Below are 27182 nucleotides of genomic sequence, written 5' to 3'. Positions count from 1 at the left end.
TTATGTAATCTAGTTTTATTCATCTCCATTGTAAACATTGTATCCTTCTGATTTAATTAATTCAATTTTCTTTTTGTCTTGAAAAAATATGTCTTTAATTTTGCCAACAAAACCTGTTTTAAAAATCTCTTGAGTAACAATATTCACCTTTCGACCATATTCAAAACCCCCTAGGTAACAAATACCATCATAGTTTAGAGCAACAAACTTTTTGTGGGGGTCAATATCCTCAGAAAGAATTAGACTGTTATCTAGGTAGACCTTGATCAGAGTCTGACTTTGAATTATAAGTACATGGTGCCATTTGTTACAGCACAATGTGCCATTGCTATAGCTCATAGGTACAGAGATTTTTTCTCCTAAATTAACTGCTATTTTCAAGGTGTGATTATAGAGACCAATTCCCAGAAAATCATTTTCTTCATTTTGAGCTTTCCCCATCCATACAATAAGGCCTTCTGTTTCAGTGGTACTAAAATTTAAGGATACAGTAGTGAACTGAAGGTTTCTCCTTCTGTAATTTGGATCAATGTATTTAATGTAAGAATTTCCTGTAAATTTTGCAATTGAAAATGAAGTTTTCTTTTCACAATACCTTCCCTCCCAACCCAAAGTACACAGACAACTGTAAGACAATGATTGATCAGGTATACATAGAGATTGGTGGAGACAAAGGTTATTCAAACAATACACAGACTGGTTACATGTATTTCCAGCCCAGTATGGCAGACACCTGCAAGAAAAAGTTGTGCCATTTACTAGACATTCACCTCCATTTCTGCATGTGTTGTATCCACAGGCTGTCCCATCACAGTCGCCTACATTTGAACCACCTTTTGCTCCTATTTCAGTTAATTGTAATTCTTGATTATTTATAATAACTTCTCGTATACAACCTTGAAAACCTATAGGTTCGTTTGCTATTGCCATGGGGTTTACAAGATTTAAGGATGATACTCCTCCAATGTAGAAGTCTGTATTTGTGTCCAGGGAATTCATTTTAGTGGAGACATTTTCTGTTACATTTATCCCATCTAGATCCAGGTAGCCTTCTGCACCAACTCTTCCCGCTTTTATCACATGCCAAGTACTTCCATTAATAATTACTTTTTGGAGAGTTTCTAGAATGATAGTTCTGTCACCGAGATTGTAGCGAAGTTGAACAAAACCATTTGTTAAAGAGATACATAAAAAATCACCTGTCGGTAAAGAGAACATTAACCAGCTTAGTTAACAGTAAAAAGTTTTCCATTAAAAGCATTTGTTCTTGCTGGCCAATTTGGGTAAGTTTTGGTTTTGAAGTAACAAATCTGAAGCACAATTCAAAACATACGTTTATACATTACACATTTCATCCTGTAGTTTATTTTGTTCAGCAATTGGCCACATAAATTTTCCTTAGTTATGGATCCTTCTCACTGAATGAAAGTATTATGGTACTAAATTAAAGTGAAGTTTTCCTTAAATCATTTTAGTTAAGAGTGATGTGTAAAAATAAGTAATTTAAATGTTTTTATCCTAAAACTCTGCTTTTATTTTTGATGAGAGATTGGGGAGGTAAGGAGAAAAAAAAAAAAAGAGAGAACAGTACTACAAACAGTTCTTACACTACACGTTTTACAAAGTTTCAACCATGTCCTTGGCTTCAAGTTCTATCCCTATTCAAATGTCCATTGGAGTGTTTGATAGGCACCATAAGCTCCAAAATTCATGTTTCAATGTGTGCTCTTTGTCCCATCAACCTGGCCTCTTCCAGTCTTTCCCATCAGTGAATCAGTCCATTATCCACCCAGTTCTTTAAGCCAAAAACTTAGATGTGATGCTTGGAACCATCTTTTCTTCACCCGACACATAAATCTATTGCAAGATAGGTCCTATCAAGCAGTTCATTAACAACATTTTGACTTACTGACAAAGTTCTTGATTTGGTCCACTTTTCTCCTGCCACCAAAATCTCACAGGCTATTTCTCAAAATTGCATTTTTCTTTTTTTAAATTTTGAGACAGAGTCTCACTATGTTGCCCTCAGTAAAGTGTGATGGCATCTCAGCTCACAGCAACCTCAAACTCTTGAGCTTAAGCGATTCTCTTGCCTCAGCCTCCCAAGTAGCTGGTACTACAGGCACCCACCACAACGGCTGGCTATTTTCTTGTTGCAGTTGTCATTGTTGTTTAGCTGGTCCAGGCCAGGCTCGAACCGGCCAGCCTTGGTGCATGTGGCTGGTGCCGTAACCACTGTGCTACTACAGGCAGCAAGCCCTCAAAATAGCATTTTGAATTACAAAAGTTCTTGATTCTATCCACTTCTCTCCTCATCTGTTGCCTCCCTCAATTTTCTTATTTTCCAGTTTTTTTTTTTTTTCTAATCTACACTAAAGCTAAAGTGATCTTTTCAAAGTGAAAGCCTGGTTCTTAGGTTACCCTTTAATGTCATTCATTGTTGCTGGGATAGGTGCCTAGACTCACATAGTCTATAAAGGCTCTGTAAATTCCTAGCTCCTCTCCCCTCTCTCCAGTCTTACCCAGAATATACTGTCCCCTGACCCTCCTCTCTCCACTCCAGTGACTGACCCTGTTAGAATTTGTTCCATCTGTGTCAGGGCCTTTGTGTATGTTGTTTTCTAGGAACTCTCCACCCCATTCTATGTCAACTAGGTACTCCCACCCATCCTTCAGTTTGCAGATCAAATGCTACTTCCTCAGAGAAGTCTTCCTTGATTTCTCAAAGCAGGTCAGGCTTTTTTCTATCAGTGCTTTAATATCACTGGATTTCCCTCCACAATACCTCATTTTATGACATATAGTTGTGTAAACAGCTCTGAACACATAGGATCCAACATCTGAAGTTGGAGTGAGACAGGAAAAGTAAAGGCAACTCAACTTGGTTGGGAAAAGAATGTAGCTCTTCAGGGTAAGATCGGCAAAGTGCTTTTACATCTTCAGCAGAGCACACTTTAAATACAATCCTCTGTGCAGATGCTATTTGATCCACTGCTGCCTTTTTCTCTAGCTTGTAGGCTTCTTGAGAACAATGTCTATGTCTGGTTTGGCCAGTTTATCCTTTGCACCTAGCAAGTGCCTGGCACATAAATTGTATTTATAAATAATTTGAATAAAGAAATATCTTTGTACAGTTGTGGAGTCAGATGACTCAGGATATTTCTCAAAAACTAGTTTTATTTTTTTTATAAGTTCTAAGGTCCTTTTTTTTTTTTATTAAATCATAGCTGTGTACATCAATATGATCATGGGGCACCATACACTTGGTTCATAGACCATTTGACACATTTTCATCACATTAAAGGATCACGCCTGTGGTGCATCTTACAAGGGTATATGTGAGGCTTGGTAAATGTGGAATGTAAATGTCTTAGCAAAGTAACTAAGAAAATGCCAGGAGGGCTATGTCAACTAATGTGATGAAAAACTAGTTTTAGCTTGGAAGCAAAACTTTTTTTTCTTTAATGATACGAAATTTTTTTTTAAATTTTCTAATGAAGGAAGAAATTCATTTGCTTACTATTTCCACCATGCATTTTGACTATAAGAGAGAACAATATTAGAAGAAATATAGACTGGATTATTTAAATTTGTGTACCACAAAAGTCTCAAACAATGAAACAATTGATACTGAGTTTAAAAATTTTCTAGCCCTCTGAAAGTACTTTGTGGCCAGCAAACAAACACACTAATTCTCTTTCACAGGATCATGGAAGAAGCTTTTCTTGATACTGTTGTAGAGTGTTCTTGTAGTAAACAAATTATAGTGAAAAGCTATATTAGAATAAAAAAAAAATCTAACAAGTGATTAGGAAAGCTTATTATCACTGGTCAAGTTTCCAACCAGAGGAGAGAGAATAGCTTCCGTGAAAGAAGGGTTATTTTAACTGCTGGTATGTTCTGGTCTTACGAAGAATTGACAAAAAGATTTTCTCTGTAGCCATGGAAGCTAAAATTGGTCTTGCAGCAGTATTAGCAATTGTTTTGTTTGTTTTTGTAACCATTCAGGCTTTTTATTTCAGTTGATTAGGATATGGCGCTCCAGTTACGGTCATTAGTACAGGTTGGCATTAGAGTAAAAAAATGTAATAAACAATCCTTATGAGAAACAGAGCTCAAATGGAACAAAGATCAGACATGAATTCACCTGGGCTATTTAATGCTCATTTAACCACAGTGTAACTATATATACAAATTTCTTTGTCAGAATTCTGGAGAAAGTTATGAAAATAGAAATTAAGTATAAAGTAATAAAACCACAAAAATTAATTTTTAAGATTAGAACATGTTACTCATATTTTATTCCATATTTTATGATAAATAGGCACTTTTTAAAGTTCACTTTTAAAGTTTAAAGTTTTTCTAAACTTATTCTGGAACACAAATCCTGGGCTTATTATTTGATTGATGGGACAACTTGTGATTATTTGCAGCTGTAAATATGGATTAATCTACATACAATCTATCAGCCATGCCTTCCTTTTCTGTATCTTTTATATGCATATTTAATCTTTTTTCTTTTTTTTTGAGGCAGAGTCTCACTCTGTCACCCTTGGTAGGGTGCCATGGTTGTCACAACCCACAGCAACCTCAGTCTCTTGGGCTTAAGCGATTTTCTTGTCTCAGCCTCCCCGGGTAGCTGGGACTATAAGTGCCTGCCACAATGCCCTGCTATTTTTTTGTTGCAGTTGTCTCTGTTGTTTAGCAGGCCCAGGCTGGGTTCGAGCCTACCTGCCTCATTGTATGTGGCTGGCGCTGGAGCCACTGAGCTACGGACGCCAAGCTTGCATATTTAAATCTATTGATAAAGGACTATCATGCATAGCTTTAATGTCTTTTTTGATGGGATTGTTATAAAGTTGAGCATATACTATATTTGGATTTTTATTTAATTTCAACAAACCTCTTGCTATTTTGTTAGTATTTCTATTTACACTTGTAATGACAATAGTATATAAAAACATCAAATGTTTATACATTTTATAGACTAGATGACTTAAAAAATACTATTACACATTACTTAATAGACAATTAGGAATTCATTAGAAATTTTTTTTTTTATTTTCTGCAAGGATACTGCAAATCTTACCTGATTGTGCTTTTAAATGTTGTGCAGCGTAGAATAGGATACCATCTGCAGCAAGAGGCTGAAATTGCAATTGAATATGCGTCTTTTTACGAATAGGAAAAGAAGCAAAAGACATCCAGGATAATTCATTACTCCTGAAAGATGGATCACTTATAGATAAAGCTGAGAGAAAGAAAGAGCAGTCATTTGCTAGATTAAAATTTCTCATAAATATAATAAACTGCTTATATGATTTTGAAAATTAAGAGTTTACCTTCTACATTGAGCCTTGGTAACTTTATGAGTCTGTTCTAATTCCATTAGCTTTAGGCTTTTATAATGGGGCCAATTATTGAAAAGTTCAAAGAGCGTTATATTTTTAATAAATGCCCTAGGTGTTTCTGAAACACGTGTCCCTTGGACCAAATTTTCATAATGCTGATTTTAAGAATATGAGGATGGTTTAAAAAGATGGGTGTACTTTTGAAATTGTTTCGTATTACTGATTAATACATGTTTATTATATGACATTCAAACAATATAAAAGTGAAAAATAAAGGGAAATTTTATTCTTTCTCCTTCCTTAACCCCAGGAACCACTGTTAGCAGTTTATTATATATGTAACCAGACGTTTTTTAAATGCATATATAATTACTGTATGTGTATATTTAGTACCTGATTTATATAAATGAAACCATATTTTATATAAACTATGCATAAATATCTTTCATTCAGTAATCTTTGTGAAACTTTGATATTATCATATTTTACCTGTTGCTTCATTATTTATTTTATAGTTTTTTTTTTAAATAAGACTTTATTTCAGTGTAGTTTTAGGTTCTTAGCTAAATACAATGGAAAGTACAGTGTTCCTAGACAACCCCTGCCCAACACACGCACAGGCCCTTTCACCATCAACATTTTCCACCAGAGTGGTAGAATTGTTAAAATTAAATGTACATTAGCACATCATTATCATGCCAAATCCATCATTTACATAAGGTTCATTCCTGATATACACCTATGGATTTTGTCAAATGTATTATGACATGTAGCTACCATTCAGTATCATTCAGAATAGTTTTATTGCCTTAAAAATCCTCTGTGCTTGCCTATTTGACCCTCTCTCCCTTCTAGCAAACACTGACTGATCTTTTTACTGTCTCCATAGTTTTGCCATTTCCAGAATATCATATGGTTAAATCATGTAGTGTAATCATTCGGGCAAATACCATGAAACACAATGGCTGAATGATATATTGTGTTTTTGAGCAAATACCAAGAAACATAAAGGCTGAATCATCGGGACCACATATATTTAGTTTTGTAAGAAACTTTCCAATTGTCTTCCAAAATGCTTGTACCATTTTGTATTCTCATCAGTAATGAGTGAGAGTTCTTGATGTTCCACATCCCCACCAGCTTTTAGTGGAGAGTGTTTTGGATTTTAGCCATACTAAAAAATTTCCAGTGGTATTTTATTATTTCAATTTGCAATTCTCTGATGATATATGACATTGAACATCTTCATATGCTTATTTGCCCTCTGAGTATCTTCTTTGGTGGGGTCCATGTTCAGACCTCTGTATATTTTAGATAACAATCCTCTATCATATATCTTTTGCAAATATTTTCTTCTAGTCTGTAGTTTGTATTCTCAGTCTGTTAAAAGAGTCTTCTGCAGAGAAATTTTAAATTTTAATGAATTTATAAATTCTTTCTTTCATGGTCCCTGCCTTTGGTGTTGTATCTAAAAAGTCAACATTAAACTCAAAACTAATCTAGATTTTCTCCTATGTTTTCTTCAAGAAGTTTTATCATTTTGCATTTTACATTTTGGTCTCTGATACATTTTGTGTTAATTTTTGTGAGGATGTAACATGTAATTCTAGATTTTATTTTTATTTTATGTTTTTTAGAGATAGAGTTTCACTTTGTCACCCTAGTAGAGTGCTGTGGCATCACAGCTCACAGCAACCTCCAGCTCTTGGGCTTAGGAGATTCTCTTTTCTCAGCCTCCTGAGTAGCTGGGACTACAGGCACCTGTCACAACACCTGGCTATTTTTTCATTGCAGTTTGGCTGGGACCAGGTTTGAACCCGCCACCCTCGGTATATGGGGCCAGCACCCTACTAACTGAGCCACAGGTGCTGCCTGATTTTTTATTTTTTTGTAAGTAGATGTACAAGTCTTCCAATATCACGTGTTGAAAAGACTATTCTTTCTCCATTGTATTGACTTTTTTTTTTAAACATTAGTTAACTATATTTTTGTGGGCATAATATTTTATAGAATAGATATAGGATAATTTCTTTAGCAGTTCTCTCATTATAGGGTGCCTACCTATTTCCAATTATATTTCATTTATCCTGGTTTCCCACCCTATCTCTCTGGCTTCATGTAATCCCTCTTCTAAATTTTGTAATTCTTCAGGGCTTTCCAAGTCCCATCTCTCTTCTTTTCTTTCCAATTAGTTACCTCTCATCTAATTCCATAGCTTCAAAAAATATCTATATGATAACTCCTTATAAATTTCTGTCTGTCTAGACCTCTGAGCTCCAGTTTCTCATAGCCATCTCTTATTGATAACTTGTCTTGGATATCTTAGTTATATCAAGTTTAACATGCTTGAAATTGTACTGCTAGAAAATGTTTTCCTCTCTGCCATTCTCAGATCTGTAAATGGTCCCACCACCCACTCAAGCCTCTCTATAGAAACCTGGTAATTCTCTCAATTGCACTCTCTGAAAAATTTCCTCTATGTGTTCCAGTCTCTGCATGTTATATTTCATATTTGTCTTTTCCATTTCTACTTTCACCATCCAAATTGAGGCCACTATCATTTTTTGATTAGACCATTGCAATATACTTCTATCTGGTATTTCTTGTCTCAATCCCTTCTAATCCATTTTACATAGCTTCCAGAGAAATTTTTAAAAAGCATTAATTCATTCCCTTCTTTAAACCTTTCCTGGGTTTTAGTTAAAATAAAATATCATGGCCTCTGAGACTTTGGATGATCTGGTCTCCTGTTAAATTCTCAATATCATCCCAGTCCACATGTCTGTTACGTACTGTGATATGTATGGTTCACTGCCTAACCCCAAAGGAATGCCATATTCAGTCATAGTGAGAAAGTACTAAGAGAATTGGATTTTCTAGCAGTGATACATACACATCCAAAATATTGGTGCCCAGATATTATTTCAAAAACAAGTAACATTTTTACTTAGCATGCTTCAAAGATAAATTAGAGCAGGAAAAATGACTAAGTTCTGTATGGTTTTATATTTCTTTTATGTATTGAAAAAAGAAAGCTTAGGGAAGAATTGGAATGGATGTACCACCTGCTTAGTCTTTGAGATATGTACGGTTATTTCTTATATGCCTACCATCTCCTAAAAATGATCATTTTGTGGCAGAAATATTCCACCTATGTTTTGAAACCATATATTAACGTTTCCTGATTGGATATCTTCTAGACTTACTGACCATTGGCGACCTTTCTGTCCTACCATAGGCAAAGTTTTGTACCAACACTTTCACTGGGTTCCCAGAAGTAGAATAAAACTATTTTGGCTAACTTTCAGGGATGGAACAGTAAGACAAGTAAACAAAAAATCAGCATGGGTGGAAATACATACATATTAGATGTTGATGTGTCCTGTAGAGGAAAATTAAAGGAAAGGAGACATTTGTGTGTTCATTTGAGATCAGGAAAAGCCTTACTAGGAAGGTGGTGTTTGAAAGAAAACCTCAAAGAGATGAAGAGTTGAGCCACATGGATCTTTGAAAAGAGAGGAATAAGAAGAGCAAAGTCTTCTGGCATCATAAGGCTCCTCCAGTGATAGAGGGACATGAAAGAGAGCAGTGTGACTGGGAGGGGAGAGTGTTGATAGATGAGGTCAGAGAGGTTATGGGTGCTATATTGTATTTTCAAGGACTGTAAATAGTCTGAGACTTCTACCTAATGGCAAGTTAACTTACTAGCTTGGAACATTTTTGTAGGTACTAGTAAAAGATGTGAAATTCCTGTGTCAGAGACCCAGGAGCATTTACTACAGCATTCCAGAGTATTAGCATTTTTGAGTCATTTCTATGAGCCCCAATTCCCGCAGGGAAATGCAACAGGAAGCAGGTGAGACATGTGCGTGGATTGCTTGGGGAGAAAATCTAAGCTTAGATAGCTAAGTCTGTTATGATGGGCGGTGAGCATGTCTGCTCTTTGCTCCAAATGAAGACAGTATCTCTCTGTCTTCCAAGAATATTTTCAGCACAAATGTACTTGACAAGATAATCCAGAATAAAGACAGCTAGCACCTCCATGCTACAGTTGTGGAAACATGAGTGACCAATGGGAATTTGTATCTCTACACCGGATGGCTGTAATGACTATCATGAAGACCTTGTCTTACAACAGAGTGAGATGGGAAATCACTGGAAAGCTTTAAGCAGAAAAGTGTCATGATATGACTGAACTTTAAAATATATACATTTATCACTTTGGTCATTGCACTCAGAGTAGAGTGACAAATGCTAGGGTCTCCCCACCCAGGTTATTACTGGTAAGAAGCAATGGTGGCTCGTATCAGGGAAGTAGCCACGGAGGCAGTGAAAAGTGCTCATATTTCAAATATATTTTGAAGGCCAACTTGACAAGATTTGGTGAGAGAGTACACGTGAGTAAGAAAGAGAGGAGTCAAGTGTACCTATAAGGTGGTTGTCCCCAGAAACTGGAAGGATGCTGCCGTCATTAAATGAAACGAGAAGGATTGTGGGAGGAGCAGATTTTTTGGAGATGATGTGAAACTCAGGTGAGACACATGTGAGATGCATTTACGACTTTCAAGGGGGTAATTGAGTAGGCTGATAATATGATTTGGAATTTAGTAACTAATAGAGCAACAGACATCAGTAAGGACTATAGAAGATTTAAACAACACTATCAATAAACTTAATATCATAGACATATAGACCGTATCACTTGACCTTCCCAGTACACATTCTTGCCAAAAACAAAAGATTTACAAATGTTTACAACATACCTTAATAAATACCAAAGGATTAATATATACACATTTCCAGATTTGCATGGAGCTATGATTCAGAGGAGAAACAGGCTAACTTTGCTCATCAGTAGCAGGTAGCACTCAGCCTTATGAGCTCTCTTCAGGCAATAATCCCAATGGCTAAGGGAGTAAATACCTATGTTCAGGAAGGGATGGAGGTGGAGATCTCTGTTATGTACCCTAATATCCCTTCAAAAGGATTCAAATGGCCTTGGTAGGTACCAATTTACAAATTAGAAAGTAAACTTTTTTTGTTTTTTTTTGGAGAGAAAGTCTCCCTGTGTCACCCTTAGTAGAGTGCTGTGGCTCACAGCAACCTCAAAACTCTTGGGCCCAAGTGATTCTCTTGCCTCAGCCTCCCTTGTAACTGGGACTACAAGCACCTGCCACAACGCCCGTCTATTTTTTGTTGCAGTTGTCGTTGTTGTTTTAGCTGGCCCAGGCCGGGTTTGAACCTGCTAGCCTTGGTGTATGTGGCTGGCGCCATAACCACTGAGCTACCAGTGCCAAGCCATAAACTTTCTTATTATAGCACTTTATGTGAAAATTTCCAACACTTTTGGAACCATGAAAATTCCAAAACAGTAACAACATAGTCCTAAGTAAATTAAAATGCTAAATAGTTCAAAGGCTATTTTTGGGACCTAGACTTTTACTTCAAAATACCCTACCAGAAGTGCTGTACATTACCCAGCACTTCCCATCTCTCTCACGGGTTTGAAATTCTTTTTTTTTTTTTTTTTTGTAGAGACAGAGTTTCACTTTATTGCCCTCGGTAGAGTGCTGTGGCGTCACCCAGCTCACAGCAACCTCCAACTCCTGGGCTTAGGCGATTCTCCTGCCTCAGCCTCCCCGGTAGCTGGGACTACAGTAACCCGCCACAACGCCCGGCTATTTTTCTGTTGCAGTTTGGCGGGGGGGCTGGGTTTGAACCCGCCACCCTTGGCATATGGGGCCGGCACTCTGCTCACTGAGCCACAGGAGCCGCCCACGGGTTTGAAATTCTAATACCTCAAAGCTATGTGTTGAAGAATTTGGGAGCTGAGCGCCGTGGCTCACGCCCGTAATCCTAACACTCTGGGAGGCTGAGGCAGGTGGATTGCCTGTGCTCAGGAGTTCAAGATCAGCCTGAGCAAGAGGAGAGCCTGTCTCTATGATAACTGGGTGTTGTGGCAGGCGCCTACAGTCCCAGCTAGTTGGGAGGCTCAGGCAAGAGGATCACTTGAGCCCAAGAGTTTGAGGTTGCTGTGAGCTATGGGCAATAAAGTGAGACTCTGTCTCAAAAAAAAAAAAAAAGAGAATCTTGGTGCCCCGTGGTCTTAGATAAGAAAAGGATCTACTTTTTGAAACAACACATAAATAGTTGATAGTTGATAACCTTTTATTGCTGGATTATGATAACTTTTGTGTACTAAATTTTTACAGCTTAAGTAGGGTATTAAAAGTTCTGATGCCTTTTGGATATGAGCGGGTCTACCTACAGAAGCAGATAGAGCCATAAGTTGGACTTCAAAGGACTGATTCTGTAAGTAGTATCATATCCATCTTCACTAAACTGTCTGCTGAACATTTCCTGTATTTACTTTGAAGCAAAATTTGGGAGAAGTCCAGGTTTCCAGCGACTCACACAAAGTTGTTCTGAAGGTGAATCATTTGTGGGAGACTTTACTAATCAATATAGGTTAATTAAGAAGAAAACTCCAAAACTTTTCTTTTTGGATACTGGGTTCTAGCCAATAGCTTCAGGGCTGGTCTGTGTAAGGGGGCTGTTTCAGAAGGGATAGTTTTCTGAGAGGAATAATAACTAATGGTTCAGGTGACTGACGTCCACATTTCACAAACTTTACTCATGGCCATCACTTTTATGATCCTGTTTAATATAAATAGAACCCTTCAGGGAAATTAATAATATTTATATGTTTTACTGTTTAATAAGTGCAGTGTTAATTGGCACCAGATTAGCACAATGTAGTGAAAAGAAATAGAATAGGCTGTTAAGTGAAGTAGAAGCACTTGGATTGTAATGAGGCACCGTCTGATTTATGGAATCCATAGATTTTTAAAACAAGCAATATTCTGAGTAAAGATGTTATGGGTCTTCAAAACATTTAAGAATAGGTGATATGGAACACCAGAGGAAGTCATTTTTAACATAAGTAAAGGATTGTTTCAGGGAGAGCACTAGTTGCTATGACATCAAAGGTCAAGGGAAAGATTCAAGGACTTGGCAGGAGGCACTCAAGATGTAGCTTGATTTTTCCCTATGATTGCCCTTTAGATATATGTCTGTACGATCTTCTATTCTCATTCCTGATGATATCTTGGGAAAATGCTTTAACTCTTTGATCATTTTCAGGTCTTAGTGAAATGTTCACATTTTTTGATACTAAGAAATCTCATTCAATCTGAATTAAAATCCTAATCTCTCATCTAATTCTAAACTTCTATCCTTTCTCCACAGCTCTAATCAGACCCAAGCTTGGAAAGCTGTGGCAGGGAGGTGGTGCTGGTGCTGGTATGTTTTCGTTTTCCTATTTGTACTGGTCCTCACTCTCTTCCTTCACCTTCTCCTCTTTTGCTTTTCCAAGATGACTTTGGGGATCAGTGATAAGAACACAGGGAAAGGGGCTTTGTTGTCTGCTGTTGGCAGCTCTCTCTCACCTGTCTAATTTCTTCTATCATGGAAGATGTTCTTTTGCACCTTGAGTGCTTTTCAACTCCTTCATTGTATCTCTGTACTGCAGTTCTCTGGAAGGCTGATGCACCTTGCTTGACCTTTTATGAATCCCAGTCAGCTTTTTCTCTTGTGAGAAGCCTCCAGCCTCTTTCTGCTTGAGACAACTTAACCTTTTAGTCAAGGTTCTTTCAAAGTGACTCAAGTCTGTTTATCTTGGTCATGTACAGATGGCTCTTGCCCTGAACTCTGTCAAAAGGCACCTCTGTTCCCCAGCTGTCCTGCTTCAAGCTTTGCCAGTAGGGAAAAAGCTACAGCCAGCCTTTTACCTTTAGGCTGCTTTGAGAGAGGGTTGGGCCCTGGTCTTAAATCTTCTCTCATGCCGGGGATATAGGCCTGATTTTCCTGGGATCTCTTTCTTGAATTCTCCACTCCAGTTTCATAGCCAGGGTCATTCAGCGTAAACTGATAACCCAGAGAAGGAGATGTTAAGCTTTCCTTCTGGAAAATGCCCCTATTTTCTTTGAGTACATTTTGAAGCCTCCTCTGCTTTTTTTTTTTTTTTTTTTGGAGGCAGAGCCTCAAGCCGTCACCCTGAAAAGAATTCTGTGGCATCACAGCTCACAGCAACCTCCAACTTAAGTGATTGTCTTGCCTCAGGCTCCCAAGTAGCTGGGACTACAGGTGCCCATCACAACGCCCTGCTATTAGAAACAGGGTCTTGCTCTTGCTTAGGCTGATCTTGAACTCCTGAGCTCACGCGATCTACCCGCCTCAGCCTCCCAGAGTGCTGGGATTATAGGCGTGAGCCACCATGACCACCTTGATGCCCTTCTTACTCATTCAGCGGGTGCATTCTAAGCCTTCTTCCTACTGTCAGCAATGTTCTCCAAAAATGTTCCTTTTCTCTGAGTCAATTCTCTTATATATCGTCCCCCACAATATAGGCTGGGAACAGAGGATGGGCCGGTAGTGCTACCTCTTTACAAATCCTGCATGAATTCTCTATCCCTTCTTTTCACTCAGCATAATGCCCTCGAGATCCATCTGAGCACCTGAATAATTTAATCACTGTCCATTTTTATTTCTGATTGGTCTCTCACGGGCTGGGTCTATGGGGTTGTTCAACCATTCATCCACTGAAGGACATTTTTTTGGTTGTTTCCAGTTTGGGGTTGTTACAATAAAACTTCCATGACCATCATCTACATATTGTCTGTGTAGATGTAAGTTTTCATTTCTTTGGTGTAAATGCCAAATATGTTAGTGAATGTGTTTTTCTACAAGAAGCTGCCAAACCATTTTCTACAGTGGTCGCACCATTCTACATTCTCACCAACAGTGTGTGAGAGAGCTAATTCCTTCATGTCTGTACTAGCATTTGGCATTGCCGCTATTTTTTATTTTAGTTGTTACAATAGGCAGATAGTGATATTTTATTATCTACAAACTCTTTTTAGACTTCTGGGTCTGCATGGTATTTACTATTCTCAGCTTTGAGACCTCAACCTAAACTCTCAGACAACAAGATAACTTAAATTTAATAGCTCCTTGCTCATTGCACAATGATTCGTATAATTTCTGACTTCAGCTAAGATTTTCCAGGAAGGAATTAGAATGCTAATTAGAATTCAAATTGAGTTTGGCACTAATATCAGCTTGAGGCAGCTATATCTTCTGATGTGTTTCATATCTATTGGACATGTCTGGCGAAACGGTGGTGTCTGCCAGGAATCTATTTGCATGCAAGACTTAGAAGTTTCCTAGGAGATTACTCATCTCAAAGAAGGAGTTTGCTTAGTAACGAAGCCTCCAAGTTGTCAGGTGGAAGGGCAGGGTGAATTTTGTAGGCTGCACAGTATTTGCCAGTTAGATTGGTCTGCTAATTTTATGCACAAGTTTGTCTCTCAAGTTATATATACCCAAATTTAGCATGGGAAGTAGAGGAGGCTACAATTAAGATACCAAAGGAGTCATTCTTATGAAGATTTCTAAGACACTGAGGTTTAAAGAACTGATTGAGTAATCTTAAAACCAAGTGTAACATGAAAAGAAAGAGCAGTCTCCACACTTCTGCCAAAAGCCTACAGTTGAACTCTGGCCCTGATGTCTATAGCAATGATGGGTACAGTCCCCAGCAGGAGGCTTGTTTAGAGGTTCCAGAAACTACCAGGTTGCAACTTGCAGTAGCAGGAGTGAGGGAAATGAACGGATCTGTAGGTAAGAGGAAGCTGCAAGTTAGGTTTTGAAAGTAGTGAAGTGCTCCCAAGAAGTATATGTCAAATAGTAAAATATGAAAATACCTAGATTACAAATATATTTCAGTGGCTTCTCCTTTCTTTTTCATTATAATGTATTTTTTCTCACATGCATACTCTATCTTATTTAGATTAAAGCATACTTCCATTTTTAGTTCGTCAGTTGAGCTGTCTTTTAAGTTACCACAGTACTACACACATAACATTTTTATACCAAGGGCAGTTTTAAAAGGAAGAGGAACTCACCACTGTTTCTCTGTTTTTCTTGGTGCTTTAATGAGGAAGAAGGGCGGGTTTCAGGCTGGTATATTGAATGTGCTACTATAAAAGAAGCTTTTCCTTTATCAGTGTCCCTTCCGCATCCCCCCAAACACTTATCAGCCTCCAGCAATATCTGCTTCTCAAAACTTGGGATCAAATGATTGCATTCCGGGAGTCCTATCATAGCTCTCTTCCCCTCCAGTTTTCAAAGCTTCATGCATACACCTGTCGGAGGAACTTCTTTAAAATAAATACAGTGGTTGACTTTGGTTTCCAGCAGAATGGCGAACTGGTTAACATGATTTACCCCATCCCTGTAATGAAAACAACTAAAAATGTTGGATAAATTATTCTAAAACATCTTTTGCAATAAATTGATGATCTAGCAAAAAAGAAAACAATTTATATGTTAAGAAAGGTGGGGAAAAAAAAAAAAGGAAAAGGAAACGTAAGCTAAGTAAGTAGAATGAGAAAGCCAGGTTTTACCTTGAGTGTATTTGCCAAATCTGCTGAGCCCAGCATTGGGTCTTCTACTGTTCAGGAGAATGGGGCAAGTAGAACTTTCAGGGGCTCCTCAGGCTTAGTGTCTAACAGGAGAGCTGCTATCAAAAAACAGGACTCTAAAGGCACCGCAGTGAAAAGTGAATTAGAAAGATATCACTGCAGGCACACAGGAGTAAGGCCATGGTACGACGAAGGCAGAGATTGTAGTGATGCACCTGTTAGCCAAGGAAGGCCTGACACACCCAAAGCTGGAAGAATCAAAGAAGGATCTGTCTGTAGAAGAGGAGGTATAGCCCTGGTGGCACCTTCATTTCAAGCTTCCAGCTTCCAAAACTGTGAGATAATAAATCTCTGTCATTTTAAGCCACGTGGTTTGTTTTGGCTAGAACTAACTGGGGTTGCACAGGAGAAGAAAAAAACAAGGAACGGAGAAAGATTCATGAGAGAGGGAGCTGAAGAAATAAAGCTGAGAATTTCCCAGAATAGTTGAAATAGGCGTAAAACGTCTCTACTCAGCTCAGCTGGAAGACCTCTGAAACCTTTTTTGCCGCCTTGCTTTCCCTGGCATCTATCTACAGAAATGCAGTTCTAACATTCTGCTCACCTTTGTTTTCAGTGGCCTCTGAACTCTGGTGCCAAATCCTGTTCGCACTTTGAATACTGTGAGACAGAAACTAGTCCTCGGGGCAGTCTCAGACAATCAAGAACATTAGGCTCGTGCTCCACTCTTTAGTTTTTGTCCCAGGGAAGAGACCCAAAGTACGAGATTTCTCCTACTAACTCTGCACTATGCTGCATAGGGGAAGGGCACCCAGGGATGTATAAGATGCCACAGATTTTTCTACACCTTTCTCTGGAGTTCTCAACAATCTGGGTGCTGGAGCTTCTCACCTAGTCGCTGGCATTCTCACAGAAGTGTTCTGGTCTATGTATTGATGTTAACTTGGTGTATTTAGGGGAGCCTGAAGCTTTCTACTTAATTATTTGCTGAGCTTCATCTCTGCTTTTTTTTTTTTCAATTTCAAATTGATATGAGGGTACAAATGTTTAGGTTACATCATTTTAATTTCTTTCTTTCTTTCTTTTTTTTTTTTTTACAGCGCCTCAAGTTGTTGCCCTGGATAGAGTGCTATGGCATCACAGCTCACAGCAACCACCAACTCCTGAGTTTAAGTGATTCTCTTGCCTCAGCCTCCCAAGTAGTTGGGACTACAGGTGCCCACCACAATGCCTGGCTATTTTTTTTTTTTTTTTTTTGGTTGTAGTTGTCACTGTTGTTTTGCAGGCCTGGGCTGGATTGGAACCCGCCAGCTCTAATATATGTGGTATGTGGCTGGTGTCTTAGTCTCTTGAGCTACAGGTGCCGAGCTGTCATCATTTTCATTTCTAAGGTAAAGTTCAAGTTGTAGTTGAGCCCTTCACCCAGGGGGCGTGCTGAACACCCTTGCAGTGTGTGCCTCTCTGCTTTTAAAGCACAGTTTTTCTTCCAAATCTAAAGCTTTGCAAGATTTGTTTCTCTCATGTTTTGCAAATTTCATCACCTTTTTACCTTGGATGTGGTAACTGTTTATTTTAGCATATGTATTTAATCACTTTAAATTGAACAATTTGGCTGGGCACCCACAGCTTAGTGAGTAGGGCGCTGACCACATACACTGAGGCAGGCAGGTTCCAACTCAGCCCTGGCCTGCTAAACAACAATGACAACGGTAACAACAATGACAAAAATAGCTGGATGTTGTGGCAGGCGCCTGTAGTTCCAGCTGAGGAGGCTCCAACTAAGGAGGCTGAGGCAAGAGAATCAATTAAGCCCAAGAATTTGAGGTTGCTGTGAGCTGTGATGCCACAGAACTCTACTGAGGGTGACAATAGTGAGACTCTGTCTCAAAAAATAAAATAAAATAAAATAAAAATTGAACAATTCCTACTGTAGGTCATTTGCTAGCAAATCATCCTGTTTTCAGTATGGTACTCAAAATTCCAAAAATAGGTTAGTTTCCAGAGCATTTTTTTTTTTTTGGCCAGGGCTGGGTTTGAACCCGCAACCTCAGGCATATGCATAGTCTATCTAGTAAGTATATAGCTCTCTATCTCCACACACTATAAGCCTATGAGGTTAAAGGGATAATCTTTGCAGATGCTTATCAGCTTTGTTCTCAGCAAATTGCAGTGTTCTCAATTTTATGCTTTCAATTTCATTTTGTTTGGTACGAAACATTTTGACTTTAGCCACAGCTTTTCTATTATACTATAGCTATTTTCTGTTCAGTTAGGAGGGAAAATGAGACAATAATTTAAGACCTTTTGTAGCATGTATTTATCTATTATTTGCATTTAGGTCCATGAATAAGTGCATATGATTTTACCTTGGCTTATAAATTTCTCCTTTCAGCCGTGCTCCAGCCTCAGCCTCCCAAGTAGCTGGGACTATAGGTGCCTGCCACAATGTTGGGCTAATTTGTCCATTTTTAGTAGGGACAGTTGCTCTTGCTCAGGCTGGGCTTGAACTCCTGAACTCCATGGATCCTCCTGCCTCAGCCTCTCAGAGGGCTAGGATTACAGGCATGAGCAACCATACCCAGCCTAGAAAAGAGCTTTTTTCCATTCTTAATGTGAAGTCTTAAAGACTTCAACTTGAAGCAATTTGACAAATTTTAGATTAACTGGGTGCGCACCTTATTATGGTAGCAAAATGAAAATTAAGCATCTTCTTTTTTTGCTGGAGGCATGGATTATGGTCAAAGTCTACTGGGAGTTGTGTGAATAAGCAATTGTACCTGTTTTTTCAATTGGTAACAGAAGGAATGGTTAAGTAACAATGATTGAAAAAATAGAACCTTACCTTGAGGCAGACTTTCCTCAGTACCCAGATGGATGACTCTGAATCACTCTGTTTAACAGTGTAACTCTCTCAGTTACTTGGGTGGTTATTTTGCTCTAGATGTTTTTTGGAGACCTATCAGGATGGTGTGTTGCTTAAAAATTAAGCATTCTATAAAATCACATGATTGTTTTATGACAGTCAGGGACACCTGGAGATTCAAAATCAAAATCTTCTAGGATAAGGTGTATCACTCCATGTTTTGTGAATCAGCATTTGGGGTTTTGAACAGATGCCAAGTTAAACTTTTTAGTTTTCATGATAAAACATTAACATTGTGGGGCGGTGCCTGTGGCTCAAGGAGTAGGGCGCCGGTCCCATATGCCGGAGGTGGCGGGTTCAAACCCAGCCCTGGCCAAAAACCAAAAAAAACAAAACAAAACATTAACATTGTCACCTATAAATCTGGAAAATAAAGCATATGGTTATCCTTTCAATCAATAACCAGGATGCCTGTAATTCTTTACTTTTTTTTTCTTTTTCTGTGTCAGAAGATGCTTGTACTTCTACAAGGACTTTTTTTATTATGCTTTTTTTATTATGCTTTGACTACTTACCAGTTGACACAATTGATATCCAAAAGCAACAGTCTAATAAAAATGTTAAATAATTCCCCTAGACAACTATTACTGTAGTAACATGCCAGATCATTGGAAAACCACTTTATTATTTAGCTTATGACATAAATATATTTATAAACCTATAATAATATTATGCTGTAGACTGTATTGTGTATCAACATAAGAAATTTCCATGTACATAATATCTCTTCATTGTCTAGAAAATTGTCCTCAGTGATAACATATATTATGTTGTTTAATTATTTTTTTTTAAGTTGAAGCTTGCTCAATACATTTTCATTAGAATTCAATGCCAGGACATAGTTCTGTCATTGGCATAGTGACTGGGATACTTTCTTTTATTAGGCAATAGTTGAGGTGCAACTTGTTGTATTTTGTGTTTTACTTAGATTCCTGAAAATTCAAAGCTAGTTTTATATTCAATTGCATGCCATGTTTTAGACTAGCTTTATTTTGTCTTTTTTATCTTTTCCTTCCTATCTCTTCTTTATTCTTTCTTTTTCCTTTCATTTTTCTTTTTGAGACAGAGTCTCACTATGTTGCTCTCAGTAGAGTGCTGTGGCATCACAGCTCACAGCAACCTTAAACTCTTAGACTTTAGGGATTCTCTTGCCTCACCCTCCCAAGTAACTGGAACTATAGGCGCCTGCCACAATACCTAGCATTTTTGGTCTTGCAGTTTTTTAGTTGGCCCGGGCCAGACTTGAACTCACCAGCCTAGGTGCATGTGGCTGGCGCTGTAACCTGCACCAAGCCTTTTTTTTGCTTTGCTTTTCTTGGTAGAAGAACATGTTTTCTTTTTCTTTCCATTTTTACATGTTTTCTTTTTTGCCACTATCTTGGCTCTTATGTTCTTGGAGGTATCTTAATAATAAAGTTGGCCATTATGCCAAGTAAAGTGTATAGGAAGATTGATGGCTTTTTTAGAAATCTCAAAGGCTTATTTGTAGAAGGTTTTGTAAGACTTCATTGATTATGTGCACGTGTCATCGGGTTTTAAACCTTTAATAACCGTTATCCACTTCATGAGCCTTAATTGAGCACTACCTGAACGGCTCACTCTCTGCTCAGTAAGGAAGTCCTGACAATTTTTTAATCCTGTGTTTTTCACAGCTTCTCTTCTGTTCTTACAGGTATTTTAATAATTCAGACCTTACTGCCATAAATTTCCTTTGCAGATGAAGGAACTTAGTCACAGATGGAAGTCCATTCTTCTATTCTTCCTGTGCTTTGCCCAAGGGGTTCTCATTCTTAGGCAAGCTCCCTCACCCTCCCATGTGAGTTTATTAAAATCTAACCCATCCTTTGAAACCTTATTTTACCCCATCAGTTTTTAACACCCTTTCAGGTCCCACTGGCCAGAAATAATGCACTTATTGTGTCATGTATGTAGCAATTATAGCATTCAATATCCTGGGATAGTTCTTCCCCTTTTTCTTTGAACTGTTGTTTAAGTTATACACTCATGTGATTTTTCATAGACTTTTGCCTAGTCTCCATCTAAATCGTTAGCTCTTTGAAAGGAGCGCACTATTTCATAGTGCTTTGGGTCTGTCTATATTGCCTGAGTGGTTTCTTCACAAATATTATTTAAAATTGAACAATTTGTTATGACCATATTGAGAATAAGTATTGTTTTTTCCTTAAAAAAAAGAACACCTTTTATTTGGTCATTTTGAAACGTTGATATCTACTACATTTATCAAATAGTTTGAAGAATCTATACATATATCATACAGTAAAACAGTATTTTAAGATAAGAGGTTTAAAATATTTTAACTTAGGCATCTATTAAAACTATCTCATGTTTTTAAAATGAAAGTGATCAAAATACCTATGTGGCCATAGCCTGCATTTAACCCAAGTGTAATGAAATCTTTTATCCTTTCTCTGTAAGAGAAAGGTAATATTTGTTCTAAATGTTTTTTGGAGACTCATCAGGATGGTGTGTTGCTTAAAAATTAAGCATTCTACAAAATCACATGATTGTTTTATGATGCTGTCACTGTGTAACCCTCTTTATTTCATCGATGTCTTTCTTTCTTTCTTCTTTTTTTGAGACAGAGTCTCACTTTGTCACCCTGAATAGAGTGTCATGACATCATAGCTCACAGCAATCTCAAACTCTTGGGTTCAAGAGATCCTCTTGCCTCAGAGGAACTACCATGTACCTGCCATGATGCCTGGCTAGTTTTTCTATTTTTAGTTGAAAATAGAAAAAAATCTATTTTCTATTTTCTATTTTTAGTCGCTCTTGCTCAGGCTGGTCTTGATCTCCTGAGCTCAGGGGATCCACCTGTCTTGGCCTCCCAGAGTGCTATGATTACAGGTGTGAGCCACCACACCTGGCCTATTTCATTGATTTCTCATTAAATCCTTTATGGAGGTGTACTAGGAGGCTTTTAGATAATTCTCCCTCTCAGACTATGGAGATTTCTGACCATTTGCCTGTGATGTTCCTTGGCCACTGGAAGAGCATGATATTGGGAAGCTTGCTTTTCTATTTTTCTTAATATAAACTTTATAGATTTTAACAAGAGGAGAAAATGAAGTAATGAGATATTTTTCAATTTTTATATCTTCTATTATGGTCATGAAAATTTTAGTTTCCTTGTTACTTTGTCCTATTTTGATTAGAAGCTATAGGGAGCCCCACAGAAGAGAGTAAGGTTAGAGGTTGAATCTTACCACCGTCAATCCTCTCTGGTTAAAAAGGTAGGCAGATCTGCCTTAGAGGAGGTAGCAACCAGAGTCTGTCCATAGAAAATGATTGTGAACATTTTCTGTCTACCTTCCTGGAACAGGGGGCAGGGTTTTTATAGCTCAACAAATCAAATACTTTGAGGGAGGAAACTTTAGCACTTGAGAGCCACAAATCCCTTGGGTTTTTGTTTATTACTGTTATACTGACTAGGAAAGAAAAAAAAGCTTTGTTAAAAAAACTGTATAGATTTTTTTTTAGAGTTCTTTTCACTCACTGCCTTATAAAAAGTAGTAATCATTAATTTAAGACTTGATAAGAGGAATGACATCTCACTGGGCTTTGTCCCCACAATCCCCTACAATAGAGATTCTGAAATACCTACCCCCTTTTATACATGAAGAACCTGATGTTCAGGGAAATTACTTGTCCTAAGTTCAAGGGTAGGAAATGGCAGTTGTGTCTATTTCTTTCTACTGATACTCAGCTGCCATATCTGTTCCTTTAAATGCTAAAAAAGCTGATGTTCATATAAACTTCAGAATCATTACACACGCATATACTTTACTTTCTCCCTGAGTACCACTTACGATTTATCAGGTTGTATTGAAAAACATAGAAAATTAAGTCAGTAGTTCGATGAGAGTATTTCAGATTGTATATGAAACCAGCACATTGTACCCCTTGATTGCACTAATGTACACAGCTATGATATAACAATAAAAATAAATAAATTAAAAAAAAGAAAAAGAAAAGAAAATTAAGGCAGTAAAGTATCTGTTCCTATGAATAGTAGATGGTGCCTATTTATTTTTCACTTTTTATGACTATTACGAAATGACAGAGATAGAGAATCTAATATGCATGTCACCCCATCTCTATTAATTATCATGATGAAATTGAAAGTGGGGGAAATAAATACAGGGTAAAACCATTTTTTTTTCTGTGAAGAAAACATGTACATTACCTGCTGTGTTCCCACATGGTCTAATGCATCTGAAAATGAGTATATGAAAACAGGAAAACACAGTAATGATTCCTGAAATTACCATCTATTGTCCTATAGATAATTTCTCTACTATTAGAAAAACCAAGGACTTTGCTAAATCCATGTGTTCAGAGGGCTTGAAGAATTGAACATATCCATTAGCAAGAATTAATTTCATTGGAAATGAGGGACTAGTCAGACTATAAAGTACTCTTGGCATCAGAAAAATGTTTAAGTAATTTGAACATTTGCCTGTTTCATTTAAAATGCTAGAATGTGTGTGAGTTTCTTTACATTTGGGAATTAATAAAAAGTAGAAGAAAAATTGGACTGAGGGTGGAAAAATTTAAAAAAAAGGCCATTTTCAATATTTGCCAGGCTAAAAGGTAAAAACACACATAGAATCTAACACAACTAAATGGCAATGGTGTGTGACAGCTGGGACTTCGACATATTAAAACTAATACAAGGAAGAAAGCAATTTACTAATAATGTGAAGAAAAAATGAATTGAGAAGAGACTTTATGACTCAGGTAGGGTTATATGTATAGTTGTAAATCATAAATGATAACAAACGAGAGAGACAGCTGTAACACAAAAGAAATGAGCAAATAAGCAAGATTTGAGCACCTGGGAGAAGAAACTGGATGGATTATTCAGCTTGCAAAATGTTTGGGAGTCAGAATTGTGCTGCAATATTTTAATGACTACTCTGAGTTATAAAGTATTCTAACCAAATTGTTATTTTATAGCATAGCAGGGTGTACATTTGGTTAATTTTGTGTTCAGAATTCTATGCCAGATTTTCTGGCATTTTCTATCAAACTTTCTATCTCTTTCTGTGAAATAACCTCATTACTCTTACTATTCCTATCTCTATCTTCATGTGTCATCTATATAATCTATTCATATGCACACAAACATCATATACATGTCTATCTTATACACACACACACAAACTTTGGGTTAATCCTCTGAACTTTCATTACTTGAACTTTAAGCTTCAGAAATCTGGTTTGTCCTATCGTCACATTCCCTAGCCCTACTTGTCCTACTATTTCAGTTTGTAATAGTTATTCCTTTGGAGTGACCAAGGTGCTTGTCTTGGTAAAGTTTTGGGTACTTTGCTTTTCACAACCACACTGTGAAAACCATCACAATCAGTTTTTATTATTTTATAGCTATTAAGCTGAAATATTTAACACATAGTTTTTTTTGCTTCGTGCTATATGTGCTAGAAATTAAGCAATAATGAACAAAAACAGGGATGATCACTGCCCTCAGCTGTATGAAAGAGAATCAGGAAAGGCTTCACTAACTTAGCAAGGTCTGAGTTCAGATCTAAAGGCTAAGTCGAATGTTAGTAACTGGTTAGTAGCTGGAAGATGGCATCATTTTAGGCAGAAGGAAGAGTAGAAATCCCTACTCTAGAAAAGAGTGTGGCATATTCAAGGAACAAAGAACCACCATTTCTTAAAGATCAAGATGTATCCCTAATGCCATTATAAAAGAGACTGATCTCCATACGCCAGACACAGCCGTTATGTCCCGGTCACACCCTAGGACAGGAGTAAAAAGTACTTTCACTCAATCACTAGTATTCTATCCTTTGACGCCTTCTATTTATCAGAAATTTTGACCTTTGGAGAATTAAACATATATGAAATCTCAAGGAATATAAGAATAAAAATGTTTTATTACTATATTTGATAAAGTGATCTGAGGGATTAAATTTGTTCTTATCAGACACATGAATATGATATTACAATAAACCCCCCAATAACACAATCGTGAATATAGCACAATTGGTGATTGGTTCCTATTCGCTTTCTATCCTAGACTTTGATTTTAAAGGGGGAAGGGGAGCTAAGACTTTACTTTCTGTATCTTTACTTTCTAGTTTCATTTGATGGCATATGATGAACCCCATATAAAACAGGAGATCTGGATGATGCCATCATATACAAATTATACAGAAATAGCAGATAATTCAGCCTCAGGCAGCCAAGAGAGGGCAGGTGGTCCCCATGTCCCCTTATTTTTCTTGCTTAATCTCTCCAGCTTCCTTTACTGGGAGTTTCCTGGAGTTCCTCTGCTGTTTTGGAGTCCCAGCTGGGCATTAAAGGGAGATACCTCAAATTTAGAAGTAAGCCCGGTTGGGGAGGACCCAGGCAATAGCTGATTCCCTCAGAGGCATTACCATACTTGGCTCTGGTGGTTAGGCTATTATTGTTCCTTATCATGCCAACTGGATTTGGGGCCATTTTACCTCCTAAATTTCTCTTCTTTCCCTCTGGCACCTTGTGGTATTCTTGAGAGTTTTGAGTCTGATGGAAGGTACAGAAAGGAGAAACTCAAAGCCAGAGTCTTAATCTGCAACTGAGTTATGAACCTTATAACTTATATGAACCTTATGTCACTTGATTTAAGTGCATTTAGGACAAAATTTCTAGACTACACAGGGAGTTTAGACTTAATAAATTAGAGGGATACTAAATATAAAGCCATATTTTTGTACTACGGAATTCTGAGTATTACTCTACTGTGAAACATAATGTCCTATATGCAGGGGAGATAGCAGACTCTAATTTTATTACATAATTTCTTTTCTACTTTCCAAAAGGAAAACTGACTCTGCAGTTCCTAAATGTAGTTAAATTTGTGAGCAAAATGAGTTGAAATTCTGCCTAACCTTGTTCACAGTAGATGCCGGTGGTTCCGAGGGGACAGTGGCAGGTGTATCCATGAGTTAATGAAATACAGGTTGCTCCTCTGCTACAGTTGTGTGGAGGGTCATGTTCAGCATCGCAGGGGGAAACCGTCTCCATGCAGAATGTTCCTTTCCACCCAGTGGGACAGTTGCAACTGTAGGTTGAGAGAAAAAGGAGCATGGTTTGAATTTTGAATACTTGGGCTGAGATAGATATACACTTGTGTATCGTCCTGATGTTAACTTGTCAGTTTTACCTGAGGTTCTAAGGTATCAAAGTGAATTGTGATTGAAACCACCAAGATCCAAATTGTCAAAGAAAAAAACTAATATTAGATTCAGAGAAATTGAAAGAATTTGGAGAGAATCATTTCTTTGGGCAAACTGTATTGTAAGTCTCTTTTCACTCCCATGCTGTCACCAAGGTGGAAATCTGTGCATTGCATTGCTGTCTCCTAACCTCAAGCCTAGAGAAAAAGGATTCAGTGGGACCATTTAGAAACCTGACTCATGTTTCTTGATTGGTGAATGCACAAGGCTCGCTCTGGGGCTGCAGAAGGAAATGCAAACTTGTCAGAAGTGAATCCCAGAGAAGGGATGTGGCACCCATAGTTAGGAACATGAGGACATAGGAAAATGGATCTCGCTTATAAGGTGTCCCTCTGGCTAAAGAGACCTCAGCGGGAAGAGGCAATGAGTTTGTGGCTGAAGTAGAAACTGAGGAGTAATGGGGAGGACTCATTTGACGAGACACACTGTGTGAGATTAGAGAGATGTTGGGCATGGCGGGGGTTGGGCAGCAAAGGTAGACTGCCAGATAAAATGTAGTATATGTAGTTAAATTTAAATATCAGATAAACAATGAATAATTTTTTATTAGTATGAGTATGTTCCATATAAAATTTGAATTTCAGATTAACAATATTTGAGATATACTAAGTTATTTATTGTCTGAAATTAAATTTATGCAAGCACCCTGTATATCCTTTCATTCTTCCCTCCCTTTCCAAATTTGGCAACATTACACTAAAGGCACATAAGAGAAAGGGTTAGCTTTAAATTCCTGTCTAGGGAGCAATGAACTATCTAAAAGTAGTGCCAGTCAAAAAATCACATTTTAAGATGGGTTGTGGGATGTGGGGTCAGAATCTACTAAGGTGAAGAAAGACAGCCACAGATCACACCTCCTTCCCAGATCTTCCAGTTATGTTATAGATCCTGACTTGATTTAGGGCAATTTATAGGCTTGTTGAATCTAAGTTAATAATTATGCAAAAGAAAAAAGTGTGAAAAATTGTTACAGGATTCTCCAAAATGGAGGTAAACCCAATACAGGATTAATCTGCAACACAATTACTTATGATTTTGATTATTGTTTGAAGGTTACAAAAAGCACAAAATGTGTAAAAATCTTTTATTCAAAAAATAGAATGATTTACTAATTTCGCAGAGGAACTAAAACTATAATCGTAAATTCCTATTAAAG

The 27182-nt window shown here is 37.6% G+C and overlaps 1 protein-coding gene across 1 annotated transcript in view; it reads right to left on the bottom strand.

The window, feature by feature from the left end:
• The window catches only part of EYS (eyes shut homolog), a 1685250-nt gene continuing 1658068 nt past the window's right edge, over nucleotides 1-27182 (bottom strand). Inside the window, 3 exon segments of the mRNA XM_053601630.1 lie at nucleotides 1-1199; nucleotides 5090-5251; nucleotides 25679-25851. Coding sequence (XP_053457605.1) covers nucleotides 1-1199; nucleotides 5090-5251; nucleotides 25679-25851 — 1534 coding nt within the window.

The sequence above is a fragment of the Nycticebus coucang genome, chromosome 9 (genome assembly GCF_027406575.1).
Source record: "Nycticebus coucang isolate mNycCou1 chromosome 9, mNycCou1.pri, whole genome shotgun sequence".
Classification (NCBI taxonomy): domain Eukaryota; kingdom Metazoa; phylum Chordata; class Mammalia; order Primates; family Lorisidae; genus Nycticebus; species Nycticebus coucang.
The sequence above is the reverse complement of the archived record's forward strand: the minus strand, read 5'-3'. Positions and strand labels throughout refer to the sequence as shown.